This window comes from Colletotrichum siamense (genome assembly GCF_013390195.1).
Source record: "Colletotrichum siamense strain Cg363 chromosome Unknown KSG_Cg363_contig10, whole genome shotgun sequence".
NCBI lineage: Eukaryota > Fungi > Ascomycota > Sordariomycetes > Glomerellales > Glomerellaceae > Colletotrichum > Colletotrichum siamense.
In genome coordinates, this window is record NW_023501023.1 from 1495360 (window position 1) to 1511756 (window position 16397).

Below are 16397 nucleotides of genomic sequence, written 5' to 3' on the forward strand. Positions count from 1 at the left end.
TTCTGGCACCCTGGGCCAACATTGGGGCTGTTGCTTGGTATCTCTTTGTGTTTGCAACATGACGACAGGAGACTGATGGTTTCTCGATCCTTGAGGTAGGTATGTTACTAAGGCAAGGTTGACAGATACAGTAATCAAGGAGAGCCAGGGAGAGAAGTAGGTAGAGAGTGGACAGAACAGAGACATGACCAACACCAGCCAACACCAAAAAACCACCTCACAACAACACTACCAGCGGCTAAGGCAGAGCCCGCTAGAGCAGGTATCTACCTTAGATACCTACCTACCTAAGGTAGGCGGCGCTCGCACGGGCGGGCTGGCTGCTGTTGCTGTTGTTGGCTGCCCGCCCGCTGCCCAGGTGCCCTGCCCGCCCAGCTTGTCGGCGGGACAAGAGCGAAGCGGCGATGGGAAGCCGCCAAGGATCCTGGTAGCGCATCGAAACAGCCCCACGTGCGGGGGGTTCTTAGCGTCTTCACAGGCACCGCACCGCACTCCAGCCCGCACCGCACCACCTACCACCTGCACCATGCCCTGCACCACCACCCGACCTCACCCACCCACCTACATGGCATGGCACATACCTACATACCTTAGTATGTAAACCCATCTATCAATCTCGCTCGTCCGCTCCTCACGCAAGCGCCTCAAGGACTCATCACCCCAACATGAGATTGCTCGCTCGGCCTCACCTCACCTCGCCTCGCCTCACCTTGCCCTGCTCAGACGGGCAACTCTCTGACCAACGCTGACAGCTACATCAATACCATCCATCCGTCCCAATCCCATCTAATGCCGTCCCATCTCAGGGTCCCTGGACGTCCTTCAGTGCGGCCATCCTCACTCTTCCACCACCTACCGAAGTGACCTCACACTTTATATACATAAGGTATCTGAAAGGTCCCTGCCGCTACCGTACCCGACGTCTCCCGCGGGAGGAGAGGGGAGGGAGGGGTAATCAATCGGGTCGATAAGTGAGGGCTGCGTGCTCGGCGCATGGACTCTGCCGCGGCCCTGCCGCTGCCATGCCATGCCTCGTCATGGTCGTCTCGTAGGTTGATGGTGGTGGTGCTGCCGCCACGAGGCGACGACCAAGTCTAGATCCCGTTTGGATCCCAACCTCCATCACCGCATCTCTCCAGCCCAGTCTGATGTACAGAAGAGTAAGTGTCTACCTAGACACTCTTAGACAACCATCTCCCGCCCCGAGACGAATCCAACTTCACCCTGCCAGGGATACGCCGACAAAGATACACGAGGACTAATAACAGCATCCTGCAGTCGATACCTCAAAAGTACCTTCGGCCATATTTCTTCTTCGCGTCCCTCTCGCATCTTTGACATGTCCCGAAAGCTCCATCTTCGCCGGCACCCCCTCCCTCCCCTTCCCAACTGGTCCCCATCATGAAGGGTAACCCATCCAAGGGTCTAGCTCCGAGCCGTGGTGCAACATAAAGAGGCTGTCGATTCCCGCAGTTGTTTCCAAGAAAACAAGCTGGAGGGTTCGCGGGCCCCCGAGTCCATGGTCAGCCTGGCCCAGCAGTGATCAGAACCGGCTCTCACTCGTCTAGTGATTCCTGCTGAGCCGTCTTCATCCTTGCATGATCCGAACCCGTCTGTCAATGCTTTCCCGTTTTAACAAGATCACAGCAATTATCGCCCTTACCCCCACACGGATATAGCACTTCTTTCTACGGCTTACAAGTACGCGCATTCCCGCGCCGCAGCTCCCACGGCCGAGCCCTCTACATCGGGCAACTCAAGCGTGGACAAAGGGTCGGGAAAAGAGGAGAGAAGACCACAGGGGACTCAAAGACCAAACGAAAAAAGAAGAGAGACACGCAGAAAAAGATGGACGTGGACTAGACGTGGAGGAGGGTGGGATGCGAGCTGTCGATACTCCACCGTCAGAGGCTCGAGAGGCAAGGGAAGTGAGCAAGTTTTGATTGGCCGGATCCGGTACACCAAAAATTCAACGAGACGGTTGTCGAACGAGCAGACGCTGGTCTTTTTTTTTTTTCCCTTCTTGCCTCTCCCCCTTTCCCTGCTCCTTTTCCCACCACCCCTCACAAAAGGGTTTTACTTGGACGAAGAATGCGTATCCATGGCTGTGCAGGAATAGCGCTGGTGAAATATTCACAGACGGGGAAAAAAGGTGGGCACTTGTAATGTGAATTAGGAAGACACTCGCACCGCGCCGCGCCGCTCTTCCTTAACTCTCTCTCTTTCCCCCTCCCTGCCTGGGTATCTTTTATAATTGCGCCCGTTCTTTTGCCTTCGGTACTGCTCATATGTCGCCGCAAGTCTGTTGTCCGCGACATCTCTGTTGGAGGCTTGGGGCACATGAGATGAGCCTCTTGCTGCAAGGATGGGTAGCCATCACCAGTGCCGCAACGCCAAAGAACCACACCAACAAACTTTCGCCGACAGACCCAGACTCATTACTAATGCCATCAAACCCTCCTCCTTCTGTAGACTCGTCCTTTGCCTCAAATCTGCAATGCCATGCTGCCAACGTCTGGCCTAACCGAAGAGAAGAACTTGGCGGCCCAATGTCGGCAACATGTACTTGTACGAGATAGTCACAACCCCCCTCCACATGCACCCTGTCCGCGCCCGCCATGATCCAGTCAAGACACCCGCGTTTGCAATGCTAGACACCGGGCTACTCTTTCAATACTCTTGGGTTCTTCATTAGGTGAGCAAGATTGTGAAGCCGCCAACGCCGCCCCTGGCCTTTGCCCCCTGGGGCCTACCTTCGGAGACACGCCCTGCTTCCGCAACACGCGCAACCCTTAGTTTCCCTCATCCGAGTCCCCGGAGTCGGCAAACATATCCACCGCCCTCATTCGTTTCCTAGGCCCCGCCGGCTTGGACGACAACTGCAACCGTCCGACCGTCTGTGGTGTGCCGTTGTTGACATCTGCGCTCACTGCTGCCTCCTCTACCTTGCTAGGTTCGACCGGTGCTGGCTGATCCTCCGCTTGTTCGCCCCCATCATCTTCCTCCATCGGCTCTCCCTCGACGTCATCTTCTGCCATTGGCTCACCCTCCACGTCCTCCTCGCTCATTGGCTCGCCCATGACATCGTCCTCCATCGGCTCACCAGCAACATCCTCCTCGTCCATAGGCTCTCCTTCGACGTCGTCCTCCCTCTCGGGTGTGATCTTCTCCGATATCCTGAGCCTAGGGGCCGCAGCGGCGGTGTCGACATCAGCGTTCGAAGCCTCCACCAGCTTCCATTTGCGCTTGTTAGCGGCCTCGTCGTCTTCTGTTTGTTCCTGGACCTTGAGAGATGGTGGGTTGTCAAAGCTGCTCGCAAACATCTCCTGGCTCTCCGCTGGAAAGACGCACCAGCCTTCCCAGAGGCCAAGTACCAGTCCGACGCTGCGCTTCCACTTCTCAGCCCGCAACCGGCCCCATTTTAGCTTCTCAGCCATCAGACCGAGACCCTCGAAAATCTTGCGCTCTTTGAGTGCTGCTTCGAATAGTTGTCGATATCGCCAGGCTCGCTGGATGCCGCTGTTTGAGGAGGCGGATAGGATATCGCTAACCACATACAGCCCAACGAGGCTTGCGGCGCTGGTATCGGGACCCTCCTTGTCCGCCTTCTCTTCCGGCTCGGGATCAGACTGCTCGGAGTCGTCCCTTTGTCTGCCTCTCTCCTTGCTGTTCGACTGAAACTCCCGGTTCGCCCCCGTTCGAGCGAAAGGCTTTTCGATATTCGAGACGATCATGTCGACAACCTCTTCGGCACCTCTGCTTGCGTGCGTGAGGGCAAAAGTCGTGACTCGCGCAACGTCTCCCTTTCGTATCTTTGATAATGTCGTTGGCAGGCGAGACAGTAGATGGGTGAGCTTGGCTTTGTCGAGCGGGTTTAGGAAGGTGACCTCGGCCTCGGCCCCTTGGCCTTCGCGGTTTTCTCCGTCAAAGTCTTCGTCATCTGACGAGTTGTACTCGGAATCGGACACGAATTCATCAATCGCAGTGACAAACTCGTACGGTGGGTTCTTTTCTGGTGCTTTCCAGGCGTGGCTCCCATCGAAGAGCGGCAAATACCTCCCTTTGTTCCGGCGTGATTCCGAGCCAGTGATAATCTCCCAAAGCCGCCAACGATACCATATGCCTCCTTCGCTCCGAGCATCCCAGATCCACGCCCACTTCTCCTCCCTCTGGACCTCGGGACGGGTCATGAGAAGAGCCTCAAACTCTACGCCATGCTCTAGAACCGACTCGATCGTCTTGTTGATGAGCTGGAGCATCTTGATGTCGTTTGGTGGCTTGACGGGAACATGAAGCAGACTGCTCCTATTGACTGAGCCTGCGGCGTTCGGCCCATAAGAGGTGGGCGGCGCGAAGCCCCGATGGAAAGACTGCTGCGTTGCGGCGTTGCCTGGTGCAGTCTGTTGTGCCACGGGCTTGGCCCCGAAAGGCTGCGATCCAGCAGTTGTGCTGCTGAGTGTTGATGCTGTGGAAATCGCAACGGCTGAGGAGAGATGTCGGTGCAGCGACAGATTGAATCCATATCCAAGGTAGCGATTCTGCAATGAGCTCACTGCGGCGTCCATGTCTGTTGCGGGTGTTTCTTGTGACAAGGTGACAATGGCTACCGCGCACTTCCTCTCTGTACCAGACGGACCCCCGGGTGGAAGAATCTTGACGTTCTCGACGGTCAGGTTGGACGGTATCAGTGACTTGATGAATGCCATAGACGTGCCTGGAGGCAGCTGGGACAGGCGCAACGTTGGCCTGGCCACGGCCATCTCCTCTCTTGAGTCCGACTTGCCTTCCTCCTCATCATCGCTGTTGTGGAATACTTTGGAGACTGACATTGGCTCTTCGCGATCGTCAAAGCCCAGCCTGCCACTATCCCTCTCTTGCCTGTATGCGTCGAAACCTCTCTTTCTCCCGAATGATCCTGCGGGAGGACCCAAGCTTCCTGGGCCACTCTTCATGTTAGAAACAGGACCCAAGCTGCCTGGGCCGCTCTTAAGTGCAGATGCGCCAAAATGTCGTTTCGATGCAGCGACTCCTCCCAGCGGCGCGCCGCCGAAACCAGGGCCCTTCGGTGGCCGTTGTGGAGGGAAAGAGCCAAAGCGGCTGCTTCCTGTGTCGTCGTCGTCATCGTGGTCGAAGCTCTTGACGAAGTCTTGATATACTGCGGCCGTTTCGGCGGCCTCGCGGGCCTTCTTTGCTTCGGCTTCGGCTCGTTGTTTCTCGAACGCGGATTGCTTAGGTGCCTTCTGGAGCTTCGCCTCCACGTCTGGAAACTCGACCAGGTTCTTTGCCGAAGACATATCTACCGAAGCGACCGTTGGAAGTCGCGTCGCATAGTCGGGAGAAACGCTGTGGGAGACAGAATGCGCGATCGCGATCGACAATGGTGAAATGATTTGCAGTTGGAGAGCTGTAACGCTGTAAGTGATGCGCCTGGTGCAGAAAGGTGCCTTGGCAGCGGTTGTGGCTTGTACAGTGAGCTAGGAACCAAGCCATCCCTTTCGCACTGTACACATGTGGCGTCCACAAACCCACAACATCGGTCCACCTCACGATGCTAGCTCAACCGAAGCCAGAAGCGTTTCCACCTCAAGACATGTTAGTGATCAAGTATTTATGACTGATATATCTCATATTCTACCTGTTCTCTCGAAGAAAAAGACAGGAATCTAGGCACACGAAGCTTCTTGCTCAAAACAGTCACAGATCATCTTCAGTAAACCAGAGGTTCAATGCTCAAACAAAACACCAAAAAAACATACAACACCGGGCATTCGCCGGTCGTCACCGACCCGACTACTACTCCAGCCCTCATTGGCTTATCTATGGGAGAGCGGACGGGATCCCGAGTTTTCCAATGGGTATGGTCGTATGTGGCAGAAGGAGAGAGTCAAGGGGATAGATATTGGCATCTCAAGCGGGCAGCCTCAGATTCTGGTCATCACTGTCATGCGAAGGACAGCTGTCATAACAAATCAAGAGACTCGGTCTGCTTCGTCTCCTCCTCGAACTGTGTGGATAATTTATAACAACCCTCTCACTGGTAATAAGAACCATGTTATTGTACTGGTCTGGCCAGGTGTAATGTACAGTTCTACTATGACTACAACCTCTGGGCGTGGACTCAAGGATCACGTGAAAAGCCGTGGCAAACTTCTCAGCGTAAAGTGAAGTATTGCGTAGCACTAGGTCCTTATAACTTCTGGGCTAGTTGATTGGGACAACGTAAGACAGCGTGTGTAGACTTAATGCCCCTCCAAGATGAGAGATTCTATAAGAGCGTCTCTGACTCTTCTTCGACCCGCAAGGTGTCGGAAGAACTCGTCTTCCTGGACTTCAGAAAGACCTCTACAGCACATTCTTGACCTTGCGGTTCTGCTGACGAAAGGAACATCGACTCAAGGTAACAATGTTTACTGGTCCTCCCTTGGCAAAGCCGCAAATATTGAAACGGGCGGTATTGGCTCACATGCACGACATGGACGATATGGATGCCAGTTTTCAAGGTACGCCATACTAACATAGCCTGGTAAATGACCATCAAGTGATCATCTCCTTTTCATAAACGGATAATCCAAAATGAGGCGCCGAGAAGCTGCCAGGCTTCTTGACGATTAGTGGGAGAAACGTATCAAACCAGTGGAGCTGCCCTGATTGCAATTTACCCATCAACACCATTGTATGGGCCACCTCAACTGCTCCAACAAGAAATAGACGGTGCATTGGGATGTACTGTATTGGAAGTTCTCTGGGAGCATTTGGATTCCTATCAAGTCCAACCATTGGACAGAGGAACCATGAAAGTGATCACTTACAGAGCTGAATGTTCCCCAGATCTAATGCAACCGCTGGTGTAGGAATAGCCATGATGGTCAAATGATCGCCCTCTTGTGCCAGGCACGATAAGAAGCCTGCCCTTTTGGTCTGCCTGCTTGAGCAAGAGAATATCCGCCAAAGGATATGAACATAATGGACAACCTTTGTCAGTATGTGATAAGAAACAGCAGTCATCTTCCACCCTTGAAAGGGATACCATAGCCAAGGTTCCCACCAGAAAGGAGCTGCACATCACACCGCGTGGACATCACAGCAAGGACACCTCAAGTGTTTGTGAACTTTCTATCAAGGAGATCCCTTCCTACTCACTTCTCCTCATAACCTCCGTGTCTGCCTGATTGCCTGAAGAAACGAGTACCGTTCTGTGGGGGGTATTGGTGCTATCGCCAGCGAGCGAAGCCAGGCAACTAAACATAAACCGTAAAACGCCTTCCTGGAACCATAGTGCGGGGTAGCAAACGACGCATCCCAACGAGACCTTCCTGGGGATAAGAGAGCCGGACACCCATCTGGGTTACCGCCAGTCTTCCTGCCCACCAAAGCCTAAGCATACATGCCGGCCGTAGGGGACGATGCCAACCCACAAATTCAGCAACCATCTGCCGAGGTGACTAGCTGTCGTCGAAATCCCTTTGCCGTTAAAAATGCAGTCGATAATGCCGCCTCATTCCAAATAACTTTTCCCAATCCGTGTTGAGCAGTGACTTCCTGAGCGTCGTTGATTGCTCAGTAGTCGAGGTAGAAAGGATGCCGGGTAACAAGGGTATGTTGACATAAAAAATCATGCTCATGACGTTGCGTGATATCCGAAGGACCAAATTTAAGCCTTGGTCTCCTCAGCCTTCTTCTCGCCTTCCTCACCGCCCTGGTTCTTGATGTACTCCTCGTAGACACCGAGAGCCTCGTCGACCTTGGCCTTGAGGGCAGACTCGTCCTCGATGCTGGATCATGTCAGTGGTAAATCATTGCGTGGGGCTGAAGTGGTACTCACAGGTTGACAAGCTCGGCGTTCTCCATCTCGAGGAGCATACCGGTGATCTTTCCGGCAAGCTCAGGCTGCATGGCCTGGATCTTGGGGAAGATAACCTCACCAAGGATCTGCTTCTGCTGGCCAGGGTTGCCAGCAGCGGACGACAGCTGCTGCTGGATGAGGCTGGAGCTGTTGAGGTCCTGGGCAGGAGCGGCACCGCGGCCACCCTGGGGAAAGGGAGCGTTGTTGCGGGGACCGTTGGGGTTAGCACCGCGGCCGGCGCCGGGCTGGTTGCCACCCTGGCGGGCGTTGGGGGGGAAGCCGGGCATGCCGGGGCCGGGCATGCCAGCCATGGGGGCGGGGCCACGGCCGCCCTGAGGACCTCCGCGACCGCCGGCGTTCATGGTAGCCTGCTGAACCTGCTGGATGGCAGCAAGGAACTGAGGGTTGCCGGAGTTGGGGTAAGGAGCGCCAGGAGGGAACTGGCCAGGCATGCCGTAGACGGGGGGCATCTGTTGGGGAACGCCGCGTCCGCCCTGCTGAGGGTAGCCACCGGGGAACTGGCCAGGACGGCCACCCTGAACAGCGGGCATGGGCATGCCGGGCTGGGGGAAAGGCATGCCACGGCCGCCCTGGGGGAAGACGGGCTGCTGGCCACCGGCGTAGAACACAGGAGGCTGCATGTACTGCTGGGGAAGGCCAGCGGCGGCGGCAGCCTGCTGCATGCGGAGCTGGTTGCGAGCCTGGATACTAGCCTCAAGCTGGCTCTTGCGAACATCCTTGCGCTGGGCGAGAGCGACGTAGAGGGGCTTGCCGTGGACCATGCGCTGGTTCATCTCGGCGACAGCCTTGGTGGCATCGTCGGGGTTGCTGAAGCAGACGAAACCGAAGCCCTTGCTCTTACCATGGAGCTTCTTGTCCGACTTCTTCTCCTTCTTCTCAGAGCCCTCCTTCTCTTCGGTCTTCTCCTCGGCCTCAGGCTTGTTCTCCTTCTCCTTCTCCTCAGAAGAACCCTCCTCATCCTCCTTGGAGTCGGTAGGAGTGTCGCGCATGACCTTGGCAGAGGTGATGGGACCGAAGTCAGCGAAGAGAGTGCGGAGCTTCTCATCATCGACCTCGTCGTCAAGGTTCTTGATGTACAGGTTGACACCCTGGTACTTGTTGGCCTTCTCCAGGCGAGCAGCTTCGTAAGACTTGCGCAATTCCTCCTCGCGCTCGTGCTTCTTCTGAGCTCGGCCAACGTACAGGTCCTGTCCGCGGAAGTCCTTGTTGTTAAGGTCCTCAACAGCCTTGGCGGCGGCCTCGTGAGTGGTGAAGTTGACGAAACCGAAACCACGGCTCTTGCCCTCCTGGTCGCGGGCCAAAGAGGAAGAGGTGACGTCACCGAACGCAGCAAAGAGATCGCGGAACTCGTCGTCAGTGACCTCGTTGGCAATGTTCTTGACGTAGACGTTGGTGAAGTTAGCCTTCATCTCCTCGAACTTGCTCTGACGGTCCTTCTTGGGAATGTGGTGGCCGACGTAGACCTTCTTCTCGTTGAGGAGCATGCCGTTAACGTGCTTGATGGCCTGAGCAGCAGCCTCGTCGGTCTCGTAGTGAACGAATCCGTAACCCTTGGAGTTGCCGTTCTCGTCCTGGGCAACCTTGCAGCTCAAAATGTTGCCGAAGGCAGCAAAGGTGTCGTGAAGAGCCTTGTTGTCGATGGCGACGTCGAGATTCTTGATGAAGACGTTGCCCTGGCCAGTCTTGCGAAGGGCGGGATCGCGCTGAGACCACATGATGCGGCAGGGACGGCCCTTGATGAGGGTGTAGTTGAGCTCCTCGAGAGCCTTCTCACCGTCAATGGTGGTGTTGTAGTTCACATAGGCGTAGCCAAGAGAACGGCGGGTAACCGCATCACGGCAGACACGAATGGAAGCGACGGAGCCGATCTGGGAGAAGAGCTCGAAGAGCATGGCCTCGGTGACGGAGGGGTCGAGCTCGCCAACGTAGAGGGAGGCGGAGGCCTGAGGGTGAGGGGCAGTGGTGGGGGTAGGGCCAGCGGCGTCGGCATTGTCGCCCTGAGCCTCAACGTTGGTGTTGATGGCGGGGGCGTTCTTGTCAGCGCCGTTGAGCGAGGCGTTGCTCAAGTCGTTGGCGAGCTGGTCGACAGCGCCGTTGTTCGTAGCAGTAGCCATTGTATCGGTGTTGAGATTGACACGGGGGAAAGATACTGCGACAGCAAGGCCGGGTTAGGCGACGATCTTGACGTTGAAATGGATGAAAATCGCAATGAAAAAGAGGAAGAGGGCCAAGGCGCAACCCCTCCAAATATGTGAATGTGGATATGATGAGGGGAAAGGATGAAGAAAAAAAAGCACCTACCAAGTCAAGAATCTGACGATGGGTCGTGTGACGGGACCTGGACGGTGCGGATAAGGGTAGTCGAAGAGGCAGCGAAAAGCCTTTCTTGTCGAATGAGGTTATTCGGATGCGTGACGTTTGACCGACACACAAGAGACGCACTTGGTGCAAGATTGACAGGCAGGTGCGCGAAGGGCGGTGGTGAGGCAAGAAAAGGACGAAGGGCGGAGAAGGGCCTCTTGGGATTTTCTTGCGAATGGAGGGGGAGGAGATATCCGTAGATGGAGGTGGGAAATTTTGAGGGGGGTTTTTCAAGTTTTTTTTGAAGTTTTTTTTCTTGATGAAGAAAGTGAGCGAGACAGAGAACAAGTACGAAAGACGTACTCCTTGTCAGACCCTCTTTGGATGTGAAGGGGGTTGTTGATAGGGTTTTGTGTAGTTGTTGGAAGAGAGAAGAAGAGGAGGAGCGGAGAGAAATAAATTTCTATGGTGTGGCTTTTGGAGATGGATTTTTTTTTTTTTTTACTGGATCTCCGGCCTGGCTGGAGGGTGAGAGCCGTGGGTGGTGCCTTCCTGCTCTCTCCCACCTTTGCCCACCAGTGACAGGAAAGTGCAAAACCGAGTGTGCCTTCCAGTTTTTCTCTGCAGAGGGGTGTGGAGGGGCGACCAGGGCATGTGCTAGTGACGTGGGTACTTGGCCACGGCGCGCAGAAAGTCACTGTCACGCGCCAGGCGCAAGTAATTCAGCGAGCACTATCTTTATCTGCAGCGTCACACGGCCGCCTTTCGATAAGGATTAGCGGGCACAGGCGTCCCCGTGGCCGTGGTACAAACGGTTGAGAGCCCTCAGGTACCGGCCTATCCCATGTGGGGTTCCCATCATTTTATGAAAATTTTATGCGGTGGGTTTCGACCCTTGTGGACTGGTCCAAACGGCTGGTGGACCTGCCTATGAAGAGAGGAAGCAAGAGCAGACAGGCGATGGGCCGTTCCACAGAGTAAGGCCTCTGGGTAAGGTAGAGGAGGAGGAGGAAGGGGACGAGTAGATGGTGGTTTTGTCTGCCATGGCGATGTTTCCATACAGCCTGCCTCGCTTGAAGTCTTCAGGTACTGACGCAGGCACGACTGGCTCAGCCTACACAACAACGTCAGGGGGCATTGCTCATTTCCAAATCTGCGCAGCTGTGTTGTTGCAATTTCGATACCAAACAAATGGGCGCCTGTCTGTGCCGAACCGCCCAAGGTGCAGATCCGGCATTTACATTTCCATCACTTCGTTAGCTGCCGCCTTAGACTCAGACGTTCAAGTCTGAGGGCTCGGTAGGACGGTAGGACGTGGACCTGCAAGACATGCGAGACGGTTAGGTTACTCCAGGCACGAGTAACATTCTTGGGGATGAACCCATGTGCGTCTTCTGATCCGTTCGATGTGCCATGCTGTCCGCCAACGACCGGCCTGTCCGCTTAGCCGAACGATGCTTGGTCCCTTGCTGGAATATGGACGGCTCAGCGCCAAACAACAAGCCGCGACGAACTTGTTCAAAAGCAAGCATTGAGCATGAACCAGTCCTGGTGCCTGAAGTCTGATTTGTCGCGAGCATCTGCAAAGCATTTGACCCTCCCCTCACCTTCCTTGACCGGCCTCATGGTTCGCTGTGTTTCTACACCGACACTTACACGAGTAAAGGCGCAGTGCAGAGCTGCAATATCGAGTCAGCCAAGCCTTGACGGCGAAACGCCGTTGGCAAAGGTTGAGTTTTGTTTCGTTTGGGCTGGTCAAGAGCAACGGTCAGCTAGCATGCAACGCCCTGACCAAGCTTCTGGGATTCAACATTCTCTCTCAATTCTGGCGATATCATTTCATTTTCCTCCGCCTGAAGTCAATCAGTCGCTATCTTGCTTGTGTGTCTCCCCATCGTGTTTACTGCCCTTTCCCCAGGTGTCTTATCGGAGCCTCCCGTTTTCTTATCGATACCGGTGGTGCCTTCCCCGGTACAGCAATGGGGCCAACGTAGCACCTGTCCCGTGCGCCGGAACCTTCCACAAGCCCGGACCAGCTCCAGCGTCCAAAGTCACAGTCCAGCTTACCTCAGACCCCACTAGCCCTCTGAGGTTCCTTAGGTACCTAGGTTAGGTACGGTGCCGGGCTAGGTACCTACCTTAGGTACCGGGGCTTAGTCTGAAGCCTGCGAATTACGGCATTTCCCCTCCAGCGCCGTCACTGCCCGTTCAGGTCCCGCGTTATCGCCGATTGTCAAGGTCGACATCGATTACATACACCCATCCGAACCTGAAGCTTCTGGAAGGCAACTGCGTCCGCGACATCCCTCGACATTGCCCTCAGCTTGCTTCCCCCCAACGCTCCCTCGCTCATCTTTGCTGCGACATGAAATAATACTAACCACCACCATATTATTCGAACGACGCTCGTTCCACGAGGCAACATGTTCCCCACCTTCACAGGAAACTCCAGGCGTCCTCGGAACGTGAACCTCAGCGGGCAGAACCTCAACCCCTTCGCTGCCACATCATGGACGCCATCCGCAGGGTCAGGAGCTTCGAAAACGGTCTCTAATGCCCAGGCCGAAAGAGCACAAAGACAACAGGATCGTGACAAGCTCAAGGCAGCAGGAAAGATACAAAAGACATGGAGGGGCCACAGGGCCAGGAGGCGGCTTCGAGACTCCAGAAGGGAATCATTTGACACTCTCTATTCGACAACTTCAGACTTGGGTACACAGCAGAGACTTTCGATGGCTTTGCCACTGCTGTTGACAACCTTCCAGCCTACCCGAGCCGACGATTTGCAGCGTCTCTTTCGATTCTCACGAGAACTGAGTTCGACCAACCTCGAATGCCTCGCATCCGACCGACTACCTCCCTCAAGATTGGCACGATACGTCCGCATACTGGTAGAGGCTTTGGAAGGCCAGACAAAGAATGAGTAAGTGACCTCGGCAGCTTATGTCCTGTCCTTTCCAAGGCTTGACTGACAATTTCAGGAGTAACCAACACGACGACGCCCAACTGCTCTTAAACCTCCTGACGCAAATCGTCGGTGCTACTCCCGAATCGATCTCTAAATCTCTTCGGCAATACTATACGGTTCTTGCAGACATAAGTAGCGCATCAGACCTTGATGAGTCTGGTTTGGAGGTGATCTCTCGGGCTGTATTAATGCCACTGGGAGCTAATCCCGGGAACGGTACGGTAGTCCAGCCGGCCTCTGACATGTGCCAGCTTGCTGACAGTCCGGCAGACATCAATTCCTCGGCCACCTACGAAGCTTTGTCGCTGTCTTTCCTCGCACGGCATGACTTGCGACTTGTCGAGCAGCATGCGGAGGTATTCTCTCGCAATATTGACCTTGACCGCCTCGCGACAGCTATCACCGCGGTATACTTAGACGGACGCATTAATGGTGTTAGCCGTGACCAGCAATTGTGGCTCCTTGCACATTTTATTGGGCTTCACCAAGGGAGTGGTGCCAAGTCGCAAGGACTGCAGCATTTGAATGCACTGCATCTGCAACTCTCAAGTCTGTCTGCAGATATCAGCCTTAGACTATCTGTGAAGCCCGCTGAACCCAACTCGTCAACCATTGATTCAAACAGCGCTGATGACCAACTCATCCTGCCCCTACCCTTATACGTTACTCAAAGACTCACGTCATTGGTGGACAGGAACGGCATATCAATTCTTCTGGCTGAACTCACCAAGTCAGTTAATCCTTACCCGTCTTCTCAAACACTGCTAATACACTGCAGCAACTTTGGATCTAGATCCACGTCCCAGGAATTCGAGAGCGCAAGCCTACTATCCGGCTACATTCTCACACTTCTCCGATGCTTTCCCGAGAATGGCGATGAGATTCGCATGCGACTGTTCTTGGGTGACATTCCTTCAAACGTGGGCACCTTGCCGACCATCAAATTTCTCTGGCAAGCTATGAGCCAGACCAGCATTTACAGACAGGTCCTGCGGGACTCAACGTCTGTAGTCGGCTTGGTACGAAACTACCTCTCAAAATCCAAGTCTGCCGACGTATCACGCGAGCAGGAATGGCGGCTGATGCTCCTGTTTCTCGAACTTTACACTTTCATTCTTCGTCTGAGTGACGATGAAGACTTCTTCAGCAGCATTTCCCCATCATTACTCCAGGGTAGCAAGCAGCCCTCTCGTCTGCGATCATGCGGCCTCTCACGGCAAGAAGTGGAAGACCTCAGCATCGTTCTGAAGCACCTCGCCTTTGCCCTCCACTACAACGCACAAGATATTCAGCAGGGCATCCAAAACTCAGAGCCGGTTTCCATGAGCCAACTTGAGTCCTATTTTGGAAACAGTGCCTCAAAAACATTGAAGGATGCCAAAGCACAGAACGCGAAACCCACTTCGTCAGATACAAGGCTTGATCTGGGCAGCCTCCGCAGTATTGTCACTTCAGCGTTGCGACTTTTATACGAGCGAGACTCGAGGCGGCCGTTCTTACCACCGAATCATTGGCTGATGACATCGAAATTTGACATGGAGGGCTTTGTTAGCGCCGTGGTCGCCGAACAGGAACGCCAGAACGAAATGTCTGACTCTAGCGACGACGAAGATGGAGAGATTGACGAAGACGCCAACATAGGGGGCAGCTTCATACATACCGTAGCCGGTCAGCGCGTTTCGCGTCATGCTCAGATCGAAAAGCTACGATCTCAGCAGCGAAGGGCGCAAAGAGATCGCCTCCTAGCAGTCATTGGACCAAAGCTGGAAATCTTGCGTCACATGCCTTTTGTCATCCCCTTCGATACCCGTGTTCAAATTTTCCGTCAGTTCGTCTACCTTGACAAGCATAAGCGTCGGGATGGCATGGACGCTGAGCAGTGGAGGATGATGATGATGCACAACCCCTTAAGATCCCCTGGTAGAAGCCCAGCTGGTCGCCATCACGGCAAGATCAGAAGAGGTCAAGTGTTCCGCGATGCCTTTGAGCAATTCTATGAGCTGGGAGAGGGCCTCAAAGAACCCATTCAAATCCAGTTCGTAGACCAGTTCGACACAATTGAAGCAGGTATCGATGGAGGTGGAGTCACAAAAGAATTTCTCACCAGCGTTACAACAGAAGCGTTCAGCAAAATGGAAGGCATCTCATTATTCACAGCCAACAGTCAAGGCCTGTTATACCCTAACCCAACCGCAATGGACGAGCTGAAAGAGGTTATGAGAACAGCTGGATACCCAGAGTATTCTGCAGACTGGCAAGACCAGGTGCAGGACCTTTTGCGGCAGTTTGAGTTCCTCGGCCGAATCGTGGGCAAATGCATGTATGAGGGCATCCTCATTGACATTGCATTTGCCGGGTTCTTCCTGCTGAAGTGGACTTCTGGTCAGACCGGGGAAAACAGTTACCGCGGCAACGTCAACGATTTACGAGATCTCGACGAGGAGCTTTACCAGGGAATGCTGCACCTGAAGAACCTTACTAGCAACGTCGCAGACTTGGCGCTTGACTTTACCATCACCGACCAGGTTTCATTACCAGGGGAACCTGTGCGCACTGTTTCTAGAAATCTTATCCCCAACGGCGAGAACGTCCCCGTTACGAACGACAATCGCCTGCTGTACATATCGTACGTCGCGCGCCACCGCCTAGTTGCCCAGCCTGCGCAACAGACGGCTGCTTTCCTGCGTGGACTGCGCTCCATCATAGCCCCATCTTGGCTCTCCATGTTTAACCAGAACGAGATACAGCGCCTCGTCGGCGGCGACAGCTCTGAGATCGACATTGATGACTTGCGTCAGAACACCATCTACTCGGGCCTGTACGAAGTTGGAGACGATGGTCTGGAGCACCCAACGGTCCAACTCTTCTGGAAGGTCATGGCTGGGTTCTCGGATAAGGAGCGTCGGGATGTGCTCAAGTACGTCACCAGTACGCCGCGAGCGCCGCTGCTGGGCTTTTCACAACTGAGTCCTCGATTCAGCATTCGCGACGGTGGCGAGGATCAGGAGAGGTTACCGAGCACGAGCACGTGTGTCAATCTTCTCAAGTTGCCGCGATACAAGGACGAGGAGACGCTGAGAAAGAAGCTGCTCTACGCCGTTTCTTCCGGGGCTGGCTTTGACCTCAGCTAAAAGAAGTACAAGCTCGAACAGCGAATGCATGATGTTATGAAGCGAGGCTAGAGAAGATAGGAATGTAGATGCACTATTAACAATGTTGCCTGACGATGTGCTATCGATGTTGCATGAGAGTAGCTACTTGGGC

General features: G+C 54.5%; 3 protein-coding genes across 3 annotated transcripts; 1 reads left to right on the plus strand and 2 right to left on the minus strand.

The window, feature by feature from the left end:
- Positions 1-2792: 2792 nt before the first annotated feature.
- Positions 2793-5294, minus strand: U2surp (U2 snRNP-associated SURP motif-containing protein; the record flags this gene model as incomplete). Its single annotated transcript, XM_036646153.1, has 1 exon — positions 2793-5294. The coding sequence occupies one exon, from the start codon at positions 5292-5294 to the stop codon at positions 2793-2795; it is 2502 nt and encodes an 833-aa protein (XP_036488944.1).
- Positions 5295-7651: 2357 nt separating this feature from the next.
- Positions 7652-9978, minus strand: PAB1 (Polyadenylate-binding protein, cytoplasmic and nuclear; the record flags this gene model as incomplete). The annotated part of the gene is made up of 2 exons (XM_036646154.1): positions 7652-7772; positions 7823-9978. The coding sequence occupies 2 exons, from the start codon at positions 9976-9978 to the stop codon at positions 7652-7654; spliced, it is 2277 nt and encodes a 758-aa protein (XP_036488888.1).
- A 2610-nt stretch (positions 9979-12588) lies between these two features.
- CGCS363_v014306 (putative E3 ubiquitin protein ligase) lies at positions 12589-16264 on the plus strand (the record flags this gene model as incomplete). Its single annotated transcript, XM_036646155.1, has 4 exons — positions 12589-13088; positions 13147-13349; positions 13404-13863; positions 13912-16264. 4 exons carry the CDS (start codon positions 12589-12591, stop codon positions 16262-16264), a joined length of 3516 nt encoding a protein of 1171 aa, XP_036487960.1.
- Positions 16265-16397: the final 133 nt, after the last annotated feature.